This window comes from Protomyctophum parallelum, assembly GCF_964188405.1.
Source record: "Protomyctophum parallelum genome assembly, chromosome: 5".
NCBI lineage: Eukaryota > Metazoa > Chordata > Actinopteri > Myctophiformes > Myctophidae > Protomyctophum > Protomyctophum parallelum.
This window is the reverse complement of record NC_139702.1, coordinates 33,027,651-33,045,484: the sequence shown is the minus strand read 5'-3', so window position 1 is coordinate 33,045,484 and position 17,834 is coordinate 33,027,651. Positions and strand designations below refer to the sequence as shown.

The following is a 17,834-nucleotide window of genomic DNA, read 5'->3' as shown; positions in this document are numbered from 1 at the left end:
GACACATTTTGGCTACATGACTCATCAGGGAGTCTCCTTGATGAAAGCCATGATATGAGGTTTCAACCATGTGTTTACTTTGGTGACAGTTGTTCGAGGGTTCATTCAATTTAGTCAGATTCATAATTTTGAGTGTCACCTTCATAATTGAACTTGGACTAATGGGAACATAAAGGTAGAATTTAAGTTGGGGAACTTTATATGGCATTTTGCTCAGATGTGCAGTTGTTGCCAATGGCGACAATTAGTCCAGGCATGTGTTGTATACTGCAAAATAAGCTGTATAAAGACTATTTCATAACTTTGCTTTATTGTTCACCTTGAACCATTGTAAATTAATACAAATAAAAACAAGCAATTTTAATCGGTAATTAACTCCCACGGATAAAAAAAAACAAAGGAGAAGCTCCAAAACAACATGCATATTTACATTGAGGTCTGCTGTGTAGGTTGGCATGTTACAGTACTTTTGGCACAGCCACATTATAAAGTGCTTACGTTACCATTTAAACCAAGATGTACACAGAAGCACACAGCATTTTATGTAAATCTGACCAGAGCTGAAGCGAGTTCCTTTTTGTTGCAAGTCCTTGTCTCCAGTTAACGATGGTGTTGGTAGCTTGGAGAGAGGAAGGGGTTAGATGCTGAGGTTAACTGGAAAAATACAGTTGCTTGGAGGAGTTGAGGCATTTTGTTTGACTCTGCTCCACAGATAAATAGTGTGGAAAATAACAGATCTACAAGCTCAACGCCTCACAATGTGAGCTTGTATATCGTCAATTAAAAAAACAAACATTTAAGGTATAGAGGGTATGCGCATGCTTAAAGTGAATGGCACATCGAGTGGCAAAGCAACATGCAAAGTGTTGCAAATCATATCTGATTGCAATGTTTAATGCAATCAGATATGACTTTTCTCTGTGGATGTATGGGCTGTCGAGGCCAGAAAGTAGTTTTCTGCTACTCAGTAGGCGTTCCTGCATAACTTCCTGGTTTGATGATGTCACGCGCATACCCTCTATTAAAACATCTCTTAAAAGTCACTGTCAAATTATGGTCCCGACCCGACCAACTAGAATCACTGAAGTACAGCTCTATCCCCCTTCACCAAATGAAGAGTAGGCTACTTATGAGTCATTTAGTGTAGCAGGGCATTGCAAAACCAAGTACCAAATCCTGAATGGATTAAATATCAACATCGTCGATTGTAGCATTTAACAACATCCCCATGGCCCATATCCACCACATCCACCTCCAGTCTGTGTGGTCGGTCATAGCCAGAAGAACATTCCTCCTCTGCATCCAATGTAACAGATGCCGTTTCCCCTGAGTCCTCCTCAGAGCAAAGTTCTGACTCATAGGTGTCCTTAGACTTGTGTTGGTTACTGCTCTCTGAAAGCCTGTCTTCCACGTACACAGAGCCAATGGATTTTGGAGAAGACGGATCAGACCTGGAGCAGTAGGTTTGAGACTCGCTGCGATCCGTCTCCTCTGCAGTGACAACCATCAGGCTGCTGTCAGACTTGTTAAAGTCTGGCTCCGTAAAGCTGATAGTGGAAACACTCTCATAGGGGATGTTCATTACGTTCCCATATTTACTTGAGTCCATTGGCATCTTCTGTGCAACAGAATGAAACGGATATTAATATCATAATGAAACATCTGGTTACCCATTGACAAAACAATGGGTAACCATTAGTCAAAGGAGAGAGAGACAAGGTAATACAAGTGACTTTGAATTTGAATTTGATGACTTACCAAAGCCTTTGGTAGACTAGAAGGAATCATTTTCCATGCCTTTGCCTTGGCATTAATTAGTAACACCCCACACACTACAATTACAAAGACTGTTAGCAGAACCACCACAAATATGATGGTATAAATGCCAGTGTCTGCAACGAAAAACAAAAATCATACAATTTACTTTCTATAGTTCCAGATTTAAAATAAATATCCTAAACTTTAACATTAACAATCTACTTGAGATGTTTAGTTAGATAAGTTAGATAGTTAACTCCTTTAACCTTTTTTTGGGTCAGGTCCACTTGAAAACCTCAAAAGCGTTCATGGCCCACCCATCTGACCACTTAACATGGCAGCTGAATAGCATGCATTCTTAGAGCATGTTTTTTTTAATTATTTTTTTCTTCGCGCATTAAAAGAATTAGAAGAGAAAAATAAGTACACTTGAGAAACTCAAAGGGCTCACCTAAGATAATAAACAAATAGTAAGTTAGACAAAGTACTCAAACATAATATAAGGTATGACTAACAACAAATACGACATATACACTTGTGTGCAATTGAATGTGTGGGTGCGTGAGTCTGCGTGAGTAGTGATGATCAATAAATTTGATCACCAACATAAAGTAATACTTTAAGTTCTTATTTATCAGTATCACAATGAAAACACATTTTTGAATTTTTCTAAGGAAGAAAATACCATCTTATTTGTTTTGGCCTAAATTGTTTTAGTTCTATATTAATGTTATATAATATATATTTTTAAAAGTATTTCTTTGCCAATTATTTTGGGGCCCACTTGTTGGAGGAATCAAATCCTATCCTATTGTACAGTGAAAAGGACATTTCCCAATTCATCATCGGTTCATACCTTGTACAGTGTCCTCATCAGTAGCACAGATGGGATCAGTCTTTTTGAAGGGAACTTCATAGTTTGATCCTTTCATCCATCCTTCTAACGTAATGCAGTACTTCTCCATCTCTGGACAATTGAAGCTATATGTGCAGATTTCGTTGGGGCACTCTATCGGATCTGAAGCCTCGGATCTGAAGATCTTCTAAATGGCATTAACATATGTTTTTATGCAGAAATGTCTCTTTAAACATTAAACGTTAAACATCCATTAAAAATAACTAAAATAAAAATAAGTTACCTGTTGTCCATCATTCAACAGGTGAACAGTGAATACAAATTCACGAGCACTGTAGGCCTGCTTTAGTTTCATAGTTTTCATAGTTTCATAGTAGTGATGGGGGTTGTCAAACCTCACTGTGGCATCCAATCCCTTCATAGATAGATTCACAGGAGGGAAGTCTAATTCACCTGCAATCAAAGTAACATTGTCAGTCTGTTTCAAAACGTACAGTGTGAAGCAATGAATTAAGGAACCCAATAGAAACAAGCCATAGTGCTTTTTTGGGTTCAATTATTTTAGCATTGTATTTAATTTTTTTGCAAACTGTCAATAAAGTACACACTATTCAAAAGAAAAAGAAAAAAAAAGCAGTAGTGTCTGGTTAGAGAGTAGACCAAAGATACTTATGGTTACTTTAACATATACTGTAGTATATTACTTACATTGTTTAAAAGCTGGCTTTAATTCATTAAATGTGAATGTGGATTCAACCATTTTGGATTCATGTTTCCCCTCTGCGGCAGATACAGTCACAGACTGGAAAGCAGAGAAACGTTTTTCAGATTCCCATACGAACGAGGTGAGGTCATACAAGCGATGCTCGTCAGTTACAGACACATTGACGGACCTTGGAAAAAACAACAATAAATGGAACTGAAACAAAGGAATACCAGTATGCTGTACATACGTTTATATAAAACGTAATTTAGGAGAAACTGACTCAAATATACATTTGTTTTATTAGTGGTGGCAAGATTTTCAATAGTAACACTGCACTCTTATTGGTTAGGCTTGGGTGATGTCCGTCACCATGTCCCACCAAATATTGTGATATAGTGAGTGTTGCGGCGGTTTAAAGGCAGCCGCGAGGAGCTAAACATGAGTAAATAGACGCTTGTATGACGCGCACGCAATGAATCCAGGTCCATTCCAGTTGTAAGTCTGACCATTTATTCAGTCACCACACGTATTGAGTCACAACAGTTCCCAGGCTTTTAGCTATAACTGAACGTGGTTGTTAAGGTGATAAAAGGTGCGTTTGATACGGTCAACAGAAATGTCTTCTCCCACGCTCACCTCCTCTCTCTATCCAACTTCCCTCACCCAAGTGACAGGTAACGCCATGAAACTAGAGTGGCAGCGCCCCAGCCCCGGTGACACTACCTGTGCAGTGCCCATTAAAGTGACATACCTTACGTCAATCATAATAGCACATTAGAATGCAAACACATTACGGCTCCTACAGTGAGTGTTTAGCAGGGTTTTAAGTATTTGGCAGCATGAAGCCAAAACATTTATGTATCGCTAAATACTGGAGGTCCACTACATCAGTGGTTCCCAAATGTTTTAACTCAAGACCCAAATGAGAAATTAGACGTTTGCCCGGGACCCCAACTAGTGAAAATAACATATCTACCTGCTATTTTCAGTACTTCCTAAACATTTATTTTCTAATTTACGGAATGTCTTTGATTTGATTTTAATATTCATGAAATTACTTTTAAATAATTCAAATCAAAATGTTTGGGAACCAGTGCTCTACATGTACTATGATTGCTGGGATACAAATCTCATTACAATAGTCATAATACAATATTAAAGTTACCCAGCATCACTGGCACTGATGTTTAACTTGAAGCTAGTCTTTGGATGCGGCCTGCTGTAGTTCCAGTAGACTGTTGTCTGGAAGTTGTGACAGCTCACTGTGACATTCTCTGGAGGTGGCACTACAGGAAGAAATGAAAAAGAGGAATATGTAATTGGCTCAATTCAGTAGTTGTGTGAGTAAAAGTGGATGGATGATAGTGTAAAGTACGTAGCTCTACATTACACTCCAATTGCAATCATTGCTACACTGAGAGTTTGTTCAGTAACGGGGGTCTCCCCATCTCTCCAGCTCTTACTAAACAGAAAATACATTTTTAATTTAGGATACCAATTCCACCCATCAGGTTCAAAATAAGATGCGTTTGGTGTGAGCCTGTACAATGTCAGAGTGGTTGTCGGTCAGTCAACAAATGATCCTCTACTATATGTGGGTACCTTATCAGTAGATTGTTCTCGCAAGCCAGCATTTACAAGCGTTCTGACTGAGCAATACTTAAATTATAGTTAATCTGCAATATTCTAGGCAGCCATTTCCTTGATAACATACAAACCCATCTCACTTAATCCATTACATGTATGTAAATAATACTAATATAACTCATATATGTCAAAGTTGAAGAGCCCTTGAGCAAGGCACTTAAACAACAACCACTGTAGAGCTGCTGAGTGTGTGTGTGTGTGTGTGTGTGTGAATTGCTTGGACACGATAGAGCAAGCCATATTATGTCCCAGGTCCTAGCCCCTTTCGGTACCCTAGTTTACCGTTTCTGTATTTGGGACGTCAGTACACCGTCCCAAATACAGAAAATGTAAACCAGGGCCCCGAAAGGGGCTACACCAGGGCCATTCCACCACAGCTGCCTGAATAATACTAATAACCAGATTCTACTGCTTTTTATAGTTTTGAGCCAACACAGTATTTCAGAATTGGTTGGAAATGCCAACTCTTTACAAACTATTCAAATAGGAATAGAAATTAGAATCTAAACTATCTGTGTCATGACAAGTAAATATTTAACTGAACTTGCATAGCAGCATAGGCACACCTATAGTTTTTATGACAAAAGTGGTGTCCACCTTTGGATCGTGACTATATCAAGAAGATAATTTATCATACTTGTTCCAACTGTCACAGCCATGGACATGGCAAAGTACACACACACACACACACACACACACACACACACACACACACACACACACACACACACACACACACACACACACACACACACACACACACACACACACACACACACACACACACACACACACACACACATTTATTTACTAATTATTATTATTATTTACTTAATTAATAGGCCTAATTATTTAAGCTAACTAATGGACACAGTTAGCCTATTATTTCATACAAGATAAGAATTAGAAGTTGAATATCTGGTAGTGGAATGTATAGCCTATACTTACCCAGGGAGAACGCACCTGCAATCAAAGCAAGAACAGATAATGAACCATGAATATCAAACACCATGTTTACGGTGAGGCGTGAGTCAATCAGTGGGTCTACTTTAATCCAAAAAAATGACCAAGAATTAAACCCAGGGTTATATATTCCAAATACCAGGCCATTAAAACATCTTTAAAATCTTTGAAATAGACAAAAAGACATTCCCAGTCCCAGACCGAGGCAAAAAGACATTCCCAGACCCGCAGACCGAGGTTTCTCGTCCCGGAGTCCCTCCACTTCCTTAATCAGACCAGTGTGTGTCCAGTGGAAACCTCGTATGAATCTGATCTCAGGTTAGAATGGGTTAAGCGTCATAGAGCACCGAAGTCTGACGTCACTTTCAGTAGAGGGCGTCAGTCCCCATTTATTTTTTTAGTTTCATACATTGACATAACAACGCGTCATCAGAGCGGAGGGAGGGGCGTCAGCTGCGACTCCGCGGCTCCGCCCACCCCCCGGGGTAAGATTTGTGATTTGTGATTTGCTCTCGTTCACTGCAATGCAATTTGCGGCATTTTCAAAACAATATTGCGCAGAGTAGCGATTATCTAACGTATTTGCAATGCCATACGTTGAAAGATCTGTTGCCCGCGGACAAGGCACGTTACCTCCGCAAGTTAGATATTATCGGCATAGGTGTTTGCCGTATGTGATTAAGGATTGGAAAAAGTTGCATTGGCAGCCATAGAAAATTCTGCCCGGGGTAAAACACCGGATGTGATGTTTTTGGGCGTTCCTGTCTTGTTAAAAAACCGGCTGTGACGTTTTTGGGCGTTCCTGTCTTGTTTCGTGTCAGTGTATTGAAATCGCCATAGGAGGATTTTTAGATTGCTTCATATAAGAACTGTGTTTGAAAAATGAACATGTCATCCCGGCCGCTTCAATATGAAGAATCAACTGACTGAGAGAAAACGCTAATGTTACTGCTACTGAATTAGTTACATTTTCGCTAGAAGCAGACTGTATCATATATGAGTGACTGACTGTTGCAAACGATACAGAGACACCTCCCTGACAATAACGCCGAGACAGCTTATTTTTGGAGAAATTACTTCCGCGAACCAGGGGAATCGAAGGGATGAGCGAGTTACGTCAGGACTTCGGTGCTATACTTCTCAGAAATAGGCTAGCCTAACTAGTGAGTCACGTCCTGTCTACTCTAGCCATGGTTCGCCAAAAACAGGGTGAAGTTTCTTCATGACTCTCGTATGAATACGAGTCATGAAGAAACTTCACCCTGTTTTTGGCGAACGCTACATTTACAAAGAATTAAAATATATAAACATTCGCATTTCAAATATAAAGTACTCACAATTTGTCCCACTGGTGTTAGTTAGTTACAGCACCAGCGATTAGAATTTCTGCATCCCGCGTTGTTTAATAAAAAGCATTTTTATCCGAGCTGTTATTTTGCCATTGGCTTTCAACTACGCGCCCCTATCGGTCGGGAGTAGGGTGGCACTCGGTGTGTTCGATATAGGTACGCTGACCGCCCTGCCAATACAGACTAATAGGCGAGTGCGCTCCCGGTGTGCAACTGTGGTTTCCCAAACGAACCCCGTTTGAAAAAAGTAGCCGGGGAGCTCGGATAAAAATGCTTTTTATTAAAGAACGCGGGATGCAGCAATTCTAATCGCTGGTGCTGCTACTAACTAACACCCGTGGGACAAATTGTGAGTACTTTATATTTTAAATATGAATGTTTATATATACGGAAATCTTGTAAATGCAGCGAGCGCCAATAACAGGGCTAAGTTTCTGCATGACTCATGATAATCATCATGGCAGTCATGTTTCAGGGCTATGTCTACTCTACTCCCACGGGATACTCTGCTCAGTTCAACACAAGCAAAAGGCGCCCCCTGCCGGTAACATGCAATATAGACACAAGCGTGTGTATTGTAATAAATCACACCCGTGTGAAGCGAGGGGCGCTCTTATCATCGTACATCATCATGACATGGATCATCTCATACTGGCAATCAAAAGGCCTGTTGCCTGTTGCCACAAATTTATGTCATATTTGACGGATATTTGACCTAATTTCAATGGCAAATATTGAAAATAGTATAGGCCTACTGTCACTTATGAAAAGCCGGGCCATTTGTAATTCTAAAATGTTTTAACAGTATTCCTAGCACATGTAATTAATTTTGCTATTCAAAAATATATTTCCAGCTTCACAGATCCATTGATCCTGATGATGAGTGATGATGCAAAATATCTTCTTTTTTCCTCCAGAATCATGACAAATGGTATTGTAGTTTAAAATCTGTAATCACAGACAGATAGACAGACCTAAATCACTTTGCCATAAGAAAGAAAGACTGGTCTATCTTATATCTTACATGATTTTTAATGATTTTGCATTTTGGGATGTTTGACCAGCTTTTTTTAAATAGTAGGCTAGTTTGTTGATTAGGCCTACTGTTGATGCAGTAATGGTCTTCTAAATCTTCTTTAGGTATTAAAATATCTTAAAGGTCCTTAAATTGTGACTTTACTGTCATGTGGGGACCCCCTTGGGGGAAGTTGGGGGTTCCTGACCCGCAGGCTGAGAAAGTGAGAAACACTGCTGTAGGACATGTGTTGTTGGTCCTTCTCCATCAGCGTTCAGAGCCATATCGGTCGAAAGAACACAGCTCTGGTATAGACTACAGTTTTTTTTTTTGTAATTATGCTGTACTTCCACCTGATGCTGATATCAGTGGTTCTTTGCATCATCCAGTCTATATACAGTAGTCTCATGTTGCCATACAGGTAAATGGTGCATTTATATAGTGCCTTTATCCAAGGCGCTTTACATAGATTGTGCATCAATTCACCCATTCACACACACATTCATACACTGAAGGCAGTGGAAACCATGCAAGGCAGCAACCAGCACATCAGGACCAATTAGGGGTTCAGTGTCTTGCTCAAAGACACTTCGACACTCTGGGGGAGCCCGGGTTTGAACTGACAACCTTGCGGTTACCATCCAGCCACTCTACCCCTGAGCCACCGCCGTCACTATCCAGTCTATGACCTTGCGTCACTCAATCTAGCACCAGTTTTAGTAGAAGGCATATTAACAGTAGGTACTGTCACGAGTGTCACGTCACGTGTCACACTGTGACACATGAGTTTATAGATCGGCTGTTTTTGAATAAATGAAGTAGGCCTATAAAATAGGGTTAAAGTGGTTAAATTGATTTTGATGTTATATTTAGTAATTTAGCTGGAGACCTCCTGGAACCCACTCAAGGACCCGTGGGGTTCCTCAGGCCCCACTTTGAGAACCACTGTCATATATGCAGACACTGGGAGTGGCTCACATATCTGTCTATCAGTGTGCCACGTGAGGACTGGAGTAATTACAGTTACAGTCTGCACGCCTGGCCAAATAATCCCCATGCAGGGACAATTTTCTCAGAGCACTGTGCAACCTGCAGGGCTGCAGTGAGACAGCTGTTGACAGCTGGATCACGGATATGGGCGACATTGGGCGTGTGTCACTGTCTGTCTGTCCGTCGTGCTAAACATCTGGAATAAGGCTGCACGCCAAAATAGAGTAGAAGTAATTTTCTTAATTAAGAGTGTGATGTGACTATGTTGTTATATCCATTGGTTTGACCTGCTTCAAAGTATCTGTAATATGATTCATATGATTCATATGATTCAACATGGCAAAACAGGCCATAGAGTTTTCTTTACTGTGGGGATTTGAAAATGTCAACACTTTTACTTCTACTTCAGTACATCTCAGAGGCAAATAAATATTGTATGTTTTACTCTACTACAATCACTACGATTTGAAAGATTTTTACTAGTTACTCTCAGATTTGAATTATTATTACAAAACATACTTTAACCATTTAAACTTTGGATTTGAAAATATATATTTGAAAATATTTTCTAAATATTTGTATATACTGTCCCCATGGCCAGGGCTCATTTAAATGAATAAATAAACAAACAAATTAATGAATAAAAAAGATAGAAAAGATAGGGCTGGAGCCTGGGAACTATTATTAAACATCCTCAGATGTTGTAAACCCACAAAATGAATGAATGACAAATAACAAATGGGCAAATTGTAGAAGTTTTGGTCTTGTTTAAATTCATATTTAAAATCATTTTAGACACTTGTTTAAATAAATGTCGACAGTGCGTGAACATCTCCAGGTAGCCTATCTGACATGCTGTAGCATACAGTATGCTGTAGCACTATGCTGAAGAACAACATAACATAATGTTGTAGTGATGATCCATGCAAGATTTAAATAAACAACACGAGGAAGATTGATCATGTGACAGTGTTGTCAATGTCAGCAAAATTCTCATTCACAAGAAGTATTTGGTAGGTATGTAGGCCTACTGTATGCAGAAATTATTGCGTTTGACTGAGACAGGCTTTGATCATGTATTTTGCTCACTGCACTCAGCCAGGGTAGACAGGATTGTTAATGTGGGTATTTATCAGTGACTGTAATGAAATATATAATTGCCGTATTTGTCGTGATTACTCAGGCATAAAACCAGTGTTAATCTAATTATTCATGCTGCTGAGGAGAGCTGAGATTAACCTTATTTGAACTAGCAACGTGTCACTTTTGCAAGGTCACGTTCTTCACTTGCTTTTTCATTTCCTTTCCTTTTTTATTAGAGTTTTTACTGTAGTTAAGGTCCTACTGTAAATAATTTGGCTTTGTAGGAAATGAAGCATCAATCTGGGAAATGTTCATGACATTGATTAAAAGTTGTTAATACTACTACTACATAATAATAATAATAATAATAATAATAATACATTTAATGATTTGAATAATACTGTATACTGTAAATCATTGCCATTGTCACACCTCGCTCCTCTGCCTTTGTATTTGAGCATTGACTTAGGTCCAAACCACTGGACTAATATGTGGCTTGACCTTAATGGTTATGTGATTGTTTTATGTTCAGTATTTTGCCATGTCTTGTTCTGTTTGGTTTTCTGTTACCTGGTTGGTTTTGTGTATCTTATTTTGTAGTAGGGTCCCTAGTGTTTCCTGTCTGCCTAGTTGCTGTTCCCTACCTTGTCTCACCTACCTTGTGATGTGTCAGTGTTTTCACCTGTGTCCTCTTTGTCCTGTTAGCCTATCCTGTGTTTGATTGTATTTTGAGTTCACCTGTGTCTAGTTAGTCTTTGTCTATTTATATACCCCAGTTTGTTCAGTCCCTTGTCAGATCGTCATTTCATGTCAGTCAGCGGGTTTACTGTGTACTTGTTTTGCCTGCCCCATTTTATGGGAAGTTATAGTTTAATAAACATCCTTAACTGGGAATCTTGCCTTTTGGTCGTGCTGCTTTTGGGTCCTCTGATCGCACCCTGACAGCCATAGTTTTGCAAGAAGTTAATCACTATAATTCTGAACATATGATCATGTTTTTTACGATGATGTCTGATTTAACCACTATACTAGACCCGGGTCCCCAGGGGTCTGTACTTGGGCCTCTCCTTTTTTCCCTCTACACCAAATATCCTCTCTAAAAATACACAACTTATCAAAGTGAGCTTGTAGATATGCAATTTTTGGTTCGCCAAATTGTTGCCTATGAGATTCCCAGAATATCAGTGCTATAGAATTATGACACCTGCTACAAAGTTACTGACAACAAAAATGAAAAGGTAGGCCTATAGTTTTTTTAAAGAACCTTTGTCCTGTATAGTTTTTTCTTTCTTTTTTTAATGTTTTTTGTGGCTTTCGCCTTTATTTTTTTTATAGAGGAATAGACAGTAGGCTGACAGGAAATGGGGACAGAGATGGAGTGACATGCCAGACTGGATTACCAGCCAAGGTGCCTGGACCGCTGAGCCATAGAGCAGAGTATAATGACAGCTACACACTGACCTACAACCGCATTCAACAGTATATGACACAATTCCTCAGGTGACGGTACCTCAGGTATAGTCGCCCATAATCCATCTCGCCCGCGTTTATTTCCTGTACAGCATGTGGCATACAGGAAGACAGGAAGAGATGTTGACAAAATGATCATGAGGTTCATCATGAACCAAGGCTTGATGGCTCTGTTAATCTCTTGATTGAAGGCATGTTGAGGATTTAGATCAGGCCAGGGTGAGTAGAATTTCAGGAATTTTCAACCTAATTTTCAACCATTAATGCAAAGAACAGGCATAACATGGCTTGATAACAATGGCCAACTCAGGCAAGCTTTTCAGTTTGTATACAGGCACATGTTGACAGTTTCATCTTTGAGAGCTGCTTAAGCTTATATTAACACACTCTATCCCTCAGCCCAGCAGATGTTTGTCACGCTCAGCCTATTTCTGAAAGTATTTGCAAACCTGCATCTCAACTCTCACACATGCATAAGCACAAGCGTGCAACAGCTGTGTAGTTTTAAAATCTCCCTCCTCAATGTGCGACAGGGTTGGAGTCCTGCTCCTTTCTCAGTCCTTTCTCTGTCATATTATGATTGACTGTTAAAGACATTGGAGCATCCCTGTGACCCTTGCCGCACGCACGTACACGCACACGCACACGCACACACACACACACACACACACACACACACACACACACACACACACACACACACACACACACACACACACACACACACACACACACTTTGCAATGTAGGCCAGCTGCATTACCGCAAATCCGTCCAGCAAGCGACTGCCCTTGAGTCCAACTGCTGGTCAACCCCTGTCCTGGATCCCATGCTGCATGTGCAGACATGTGAGAAGCTGCTTAGCCCTCCCACCGGACCTCATGCTAAGCCTCATCCCACCCCTCGTTTCTGTGGACCTTTTCATGTGGTCAGTTTGTTAACACAGAGACATTTAAGAGATACAGTACAGGGTTGGATGGTCCATTCTCACTCATACTCTACGACCAGACGAGGGCTCATTTTGTGTCTCCATCTGCCACCACTCTGTTCCACTCAGCAGGCACAATGCGGGCACTGCTGGAGAGCAGTTGGATGAAGTTTGGTCCAGCCGGCCGAGGGACGTACGACTGGATGACAGGTTCACCTTCGCCCCCTACGCTGGAGAAACAACTGCAGGTGTGTGTGTGTGTGGGGGGGGCTGTTTTTTGTTGACTGGGCCAGCAATGCATTCATACGATGACTGATGCATGCTATGGAAAATGAAATGAAATACATTTAGGCCTGGGTTATTATTTTCATATACTATAGCCAATCTAGAGTCTACAGAAATGCATATCTTTACATTTTGTATCAAGCTCTTATACAATGTTAGATTAGCTAAAATGAAACATTTAGTTTTCTGACAAAGGCACAGTTTACACAGCCGTATTGCTATTAAAATGCCATTTGAGTAATTGCTAGTAATTGCTATGGTGAAACATGGAGAGACTGCCATACCAACAACAGCCAAACTTTGAATAGAATGAAGCGCTGTCCATGGTCCTGAAAGCCAGTCTGCAGTTAAATCACCCAAAGCTCATGTGCTTGTTGCTTTCGTGGGTTGAGAGTCCTTTAAGCCTCTTGCAAAATCTTGCATTTCAGCATGGCGATTGGTCGCGAGTGCTCTTTGTGTCAGGGAAATGGAACATTAAAGCTGCCCATGCAGAGCTTTGAGAGGTCGAGGGCGGTCTCGATCTGGGGCGGTCTAGACGAAGAACATCAACGACATTAACTGATTACTATACAGGACATTATATCGAGGGAATTTGGGACACTAAAATGCTGACAGCCAGGCATAAATGCCAACCTCAGCTGACATAAGTTGCACTGTAGTCAATAGTCAATAGTTTTTGAGTCACACCATGAGAACAGTTTAAATGATATTTAGTTAAATAATATATAAAGCAATTATATATATCTCGAGTTACGTGCATTACAGACGTACACACGTAGATAGACAGACAGACAGACACACAGACAGACATACAGAGACATGGTGCATTAGATATGACAAGTACTCAACAATAATCGCCAAATCTAAAGATTTGCTCTGTATATTTCTCTGCATTTTCAGGGATACCACTGGAATGATCTAAGCCCTGGGGAGGAGAGCAAGTCAGAACTTGTGATCTATGTGGTCCTCCCAGTTTTCTCCGTCCTCATACTGGCTCTAGTGGTCCTAATGGTCCATCGCCGGTGCTCTCGCAGCAAGCTGACCATGACCAATATCATGGCTCTGGACCTGGAAGGTGCTGAGAACAGCACAGAGTTCCTCTCTTCACTAACCAGCAGGGCTGAGCGACACACCAGCACCAGCTCTGACGCATCAGATGGAGTCTTCCTCATGGTTTACCTGCCACCACCCTATGAAGAAACTCTGACAAGGATCACACGGGCCGCCAGCCTCACCAGCTCCAAAGATGCTGAGTCCATAAAGATAGAGGACTTGGAAGCCAAGTTGTGTCCGCAGCTGAAGTCCAACAGACACTATGTGTGATAAGAATTAGGTAAAAACCTTGCAGGATAACACTTTATTTGAAGCTGTGTGCATAAGACATGACATGACATGACATGACATGACATGACATGACATGACATGACATGACATGACATGACATGACATGACATGACATGACATGACATCAATGTAAAACACTTTGTAACAACTGAAACTTCATGAAAAGTCTAAATTGTACCACTGTAGTTGCGGTCAAGGGGATTATTCATGATGACACAATTATACATTCTCATGGCACCAATGTCAGTTAAAGTCAGTACTAGGTAAATTTTTATTTGAACAAATGTCTCTTTTCTTTTCAGGATGATTATTTATGAAATGTGTTTCATGGCCTTTGAGCTCATAATAAACCCACAATAAACCTATATGGGTTTAAAACATATATGGATGTCAATGTCTTGTTAACAGTCTGTCAAAACAAATATTTTGGGGTGCACAGTGTGGTTTTAGTGCAGTGACTGGAAGACATATACTAAAGCACACATTGATTTTTAACAGACTTTCTGAATGATCTTTCTTTGTTTTATGCAGGTTTTGTATCAGGCTCATGAACACAAATGTCTTGTTGTTAGAAACTATTAAACTTAGCCTAACAATCTTTTATATATTGTACTGTATGTAGGGGAATGTGCCACGTGGCAGGTTCTACACTTGTGGTCTGTCTTTGTTGCTGAGCCATGACAACTGTTCCACTATTATAATAAAGCTATAAAAAAGCCAAGATCTGTATTAACGTTTCGGGTAACTTATAAAAAAGATCAAGGCTAAAACTTAAAAAATAAAACTTCCAGCTGAAAAGACGTGGCAGAATCTAAACGCAGCTAGAATCAATTCAGGCAGTAAATGAGTTAAAAACTGTGTAATGTGTGATATTTTCTTCTGTCCCATGAATCTCTCTCAAGATAATTATTATGAAAATAACAGCAATACCCTAAATCTTAATTATACTATGCTGTAAATAACAGATTTTCAAGCTAACAAGTTGTTGTTACCTTGAAAATATTGTGTGTGAGTGACACTGTGATAATATGTTGTATAAATTAGGCTTAGGCAGCAGTGTTATTGTCAAAAGGGTGAGTGATATCACCAACATTTCTGTTTTAAACACAACAATGTATACTGTATTGAGTGCTGTTTTGTTTTTATAATGAAAGGCTTTCATTTTTTTTTTTATCCCATGATTTTGTAAACCATTTTTCACCCCTGTGTCAATTATATAATGTGATCCTGGGCTCTACACACCTTCCGCCAACCTGGGGAGAGAAACGGACTTGAACTCATGCTTCCTTCATGCATGAGTGTCCAAGTTGCTCCTTTATACCTGACAGGGTAGCACGTGGAAGGAACACGTTATTCCAACCAGTTCCTTTCCCCTCCATCAGGCACCCTGGCAATGGGGCCATTCCTATGCTGCCATTGTCCTGCCTAAGCTTTATGCCACACAATGGGAAGATAACAGGGTCTTATGTTCCCAGGGTCCTATCCCCAATTCCACATACTGTATGTGCACTCCTATTGAATTATGTTTCCCAGTCAGCCGATCTACAAGCTCAAAACGCATCACATTGCAGCCAAGTTGTGAGCTTGTTTTTAATTTTAATTTTATACTATGATACCTTGTGAAACAGGTTATTCTGCACAATGCATACTTTTACTTTTGGTACTTTAAGTATATTTTAATATTGTTTCAATTGTTTTGTACATTTACAAAGTAAATTTTGATTACCAGACCTTTGCTTGTAACAGAACAGTATTTTTCAACCATCATCATAAAGAGCTCTGCAATTCACCTCGCACCTCAGAAACACATCAGAGTGTTCACACATCAACAATAATATGCTTTACCAAATGCTCACTTTTATTGTTACTACAGTACATAACAGGATAAAAGCTTTATTGAGGTATGGAAAACTATGTGGTTGATACTGGTAGTCCTGCGGACATACAACATTCTTTAAAGTACTCAGCGGCAATCACAGGGGCACAGGTCTGGAAAATGTGTTTGGCCCTGAAAATGGATGGATTCATCACCATCACCACCGTCATCATCATCATCATCATCATAATCCTCATCATCATCATGCATCTATAGGAAAATGTATGTTTGTCCTTCAAATCTTATTACAGTATGTAGAAAGAAACATTTTATGAATTATTTTTAAAGACAGAATATGAATACATCAAATCAGAATAATATCAAACATAGGCCTATTTGAACATATTAATTGAAAATATAATTACTCACAATGGCCTCTAAGTGCTCCCCTTGTACACTGGAATAATAACAGCACAATAATAATAATAATACGGGTAATAATAATAATAATAATAATAAAAGATGTAGCATTAATTAAAATATCTAGAAGATGTAGAAGATGTAAAAATCTGTAAACAAACCAATTTACAATTTCATTTTGAGCATCTCCAAGCAGGCAACATCATCGTTTATATTATCATTGATCAAGTCTTCATGTGACAAAAGAAAGAAAGAAAAGGAAAAAGAAAAACAGGACATAAACTTTACATTTCAGTTGTTTTGTACAAGAAATGTATCTGTGCTTGTCACGTCCTGTCCTAGGACGTACACCACGCCTGGACCGCCGTCCCTACCTTTGCCCCTCTGTTACCTACCTTCCCCTGCTTGATTGTGAGACTGTGTCCACCTGCGCTTCTAAGCTGAAGAGACTTTGGTTAATGAGCATGGAGGTATATTAGGGACTCTGTGTTATTGGTTAGGTTGCTCAATTATAACACTTGTTTCCCAAGAGTGGGACTTTATGTTATGTATGCCCTGGGAGGGTTTCTAAATTACAAATAAAAGCGCTTGAGTGCAAGTCGTTGTTGCTTGGATTATTCTGCATACGGGTCCAAATACTGAGGTGTTCCTGACAGTGCTACTCAACTTAATATACAGCTTCTTTAGCTAAGAAAGCCCGAACAAAGAAAATGTCATACAGTATTTGTCTATGCCAAGGGAATTTCCAAACTCATAAGGCCGTGACCCCAAAATAATTATATATGTGTACTATTAAGATTTCATCTCACTGAGAGAACATGTAACACAGTATATATAGACAGAGAGATGTACAAGCTTTTGTTGTCTCTAAAGAAAGACCACTCCCTTGATGATTAAAAACCATGAATGACTAGTTTTGAGTTTCAAGTCTCTCTGGAAAGGTCAAAGAAAAATGATATGCACCTGTACTCTCAGGGAGAAATCAAAGAATCTGCATTATCTTCAGTAACTTCAGAAAACATATTTTCCTTTACCTTGAATAGTGTGTCCCTACGAGACCAGAACAGAACAAAGAACACTTTAGACAAGGCAAGAAAGTTATAGGTTTATTCATGCTCTGTTGTTTTGTCCCAACCAGGGAACATTGTGTGCACATTTGCACAAAGCCAAGGCAATTCAATGTGCTTTTGAAGCTGCATGTCTCAC

At 39.7% G+C, this 17,834-nt stretch overlaps 2 protein-coding genes across 4 annotated transcripts; one reads left to right on the top strand and one right to left on the bottom strand.

Annotated features, from left to right (window-relative positions):
• Window positions 1–1,114: 1,114 nt before the first annotated feature.
• LOC310859427 (uncharacterized protein) lies at window positions 1,115–6,120 on the bottom strand. 3 transcript variants are annotated; one of them, XM_083765963.1, is made up of 7 exons: window positions 5,916–6,120; window positions 4,486–4,606; window positions 3,323–3,507; window positions 2,898–3,067; window positions 2,615–2,801; window positions 1,759–1,892; window positions 1,115–1,618 (listed from the first exon to the last, which is right to left on the bottom strand). In XM_083765963.1, exons 1-7 carry the CDS (start codon window positions 5,977–5,979, stop codon window positions 1,193–1,195), a joined length of 1,287 nt encoding a protein of 428 aa, XP_083622089.1. In that variant the 5' UTR covers window positions 5,980–6,120; the 3' UTR covers window positions 1,115–1,192. The 3 variants fall into 3 exon arrangements, with proteins under 3 accessions (XP_083622089.1, XP_083622090.1, XP_083622091.1); XM_083765964.1 differs by having other exon boundaries at window positions 1,115–1,615; XM_083765965.1 differs by having other exon boundaries at window positions 2,615–2,798.
• Window positions 6,121–12,900: 6,780 nt separating this feature from the next.
• smim28 (small integral membrane protein 28) lies at window positions 12,901–14,371 on the top strand (the record flags this gene model as incomplete). Its single annotated transcript, XM_083764989.1, has 2 exons — window positions 12,901–13,011; window positions 13,949–14,371. 2 exons carry the CDS (start codon window positions 12,901–12,903, stop codon window positions 14,369–14,371), a joined length of 534 nt encoding a protein of 177 aa, XP_083621115.1.
• Window positions 14,372–17,834: the final 3,463 nt, after the last annotated feature.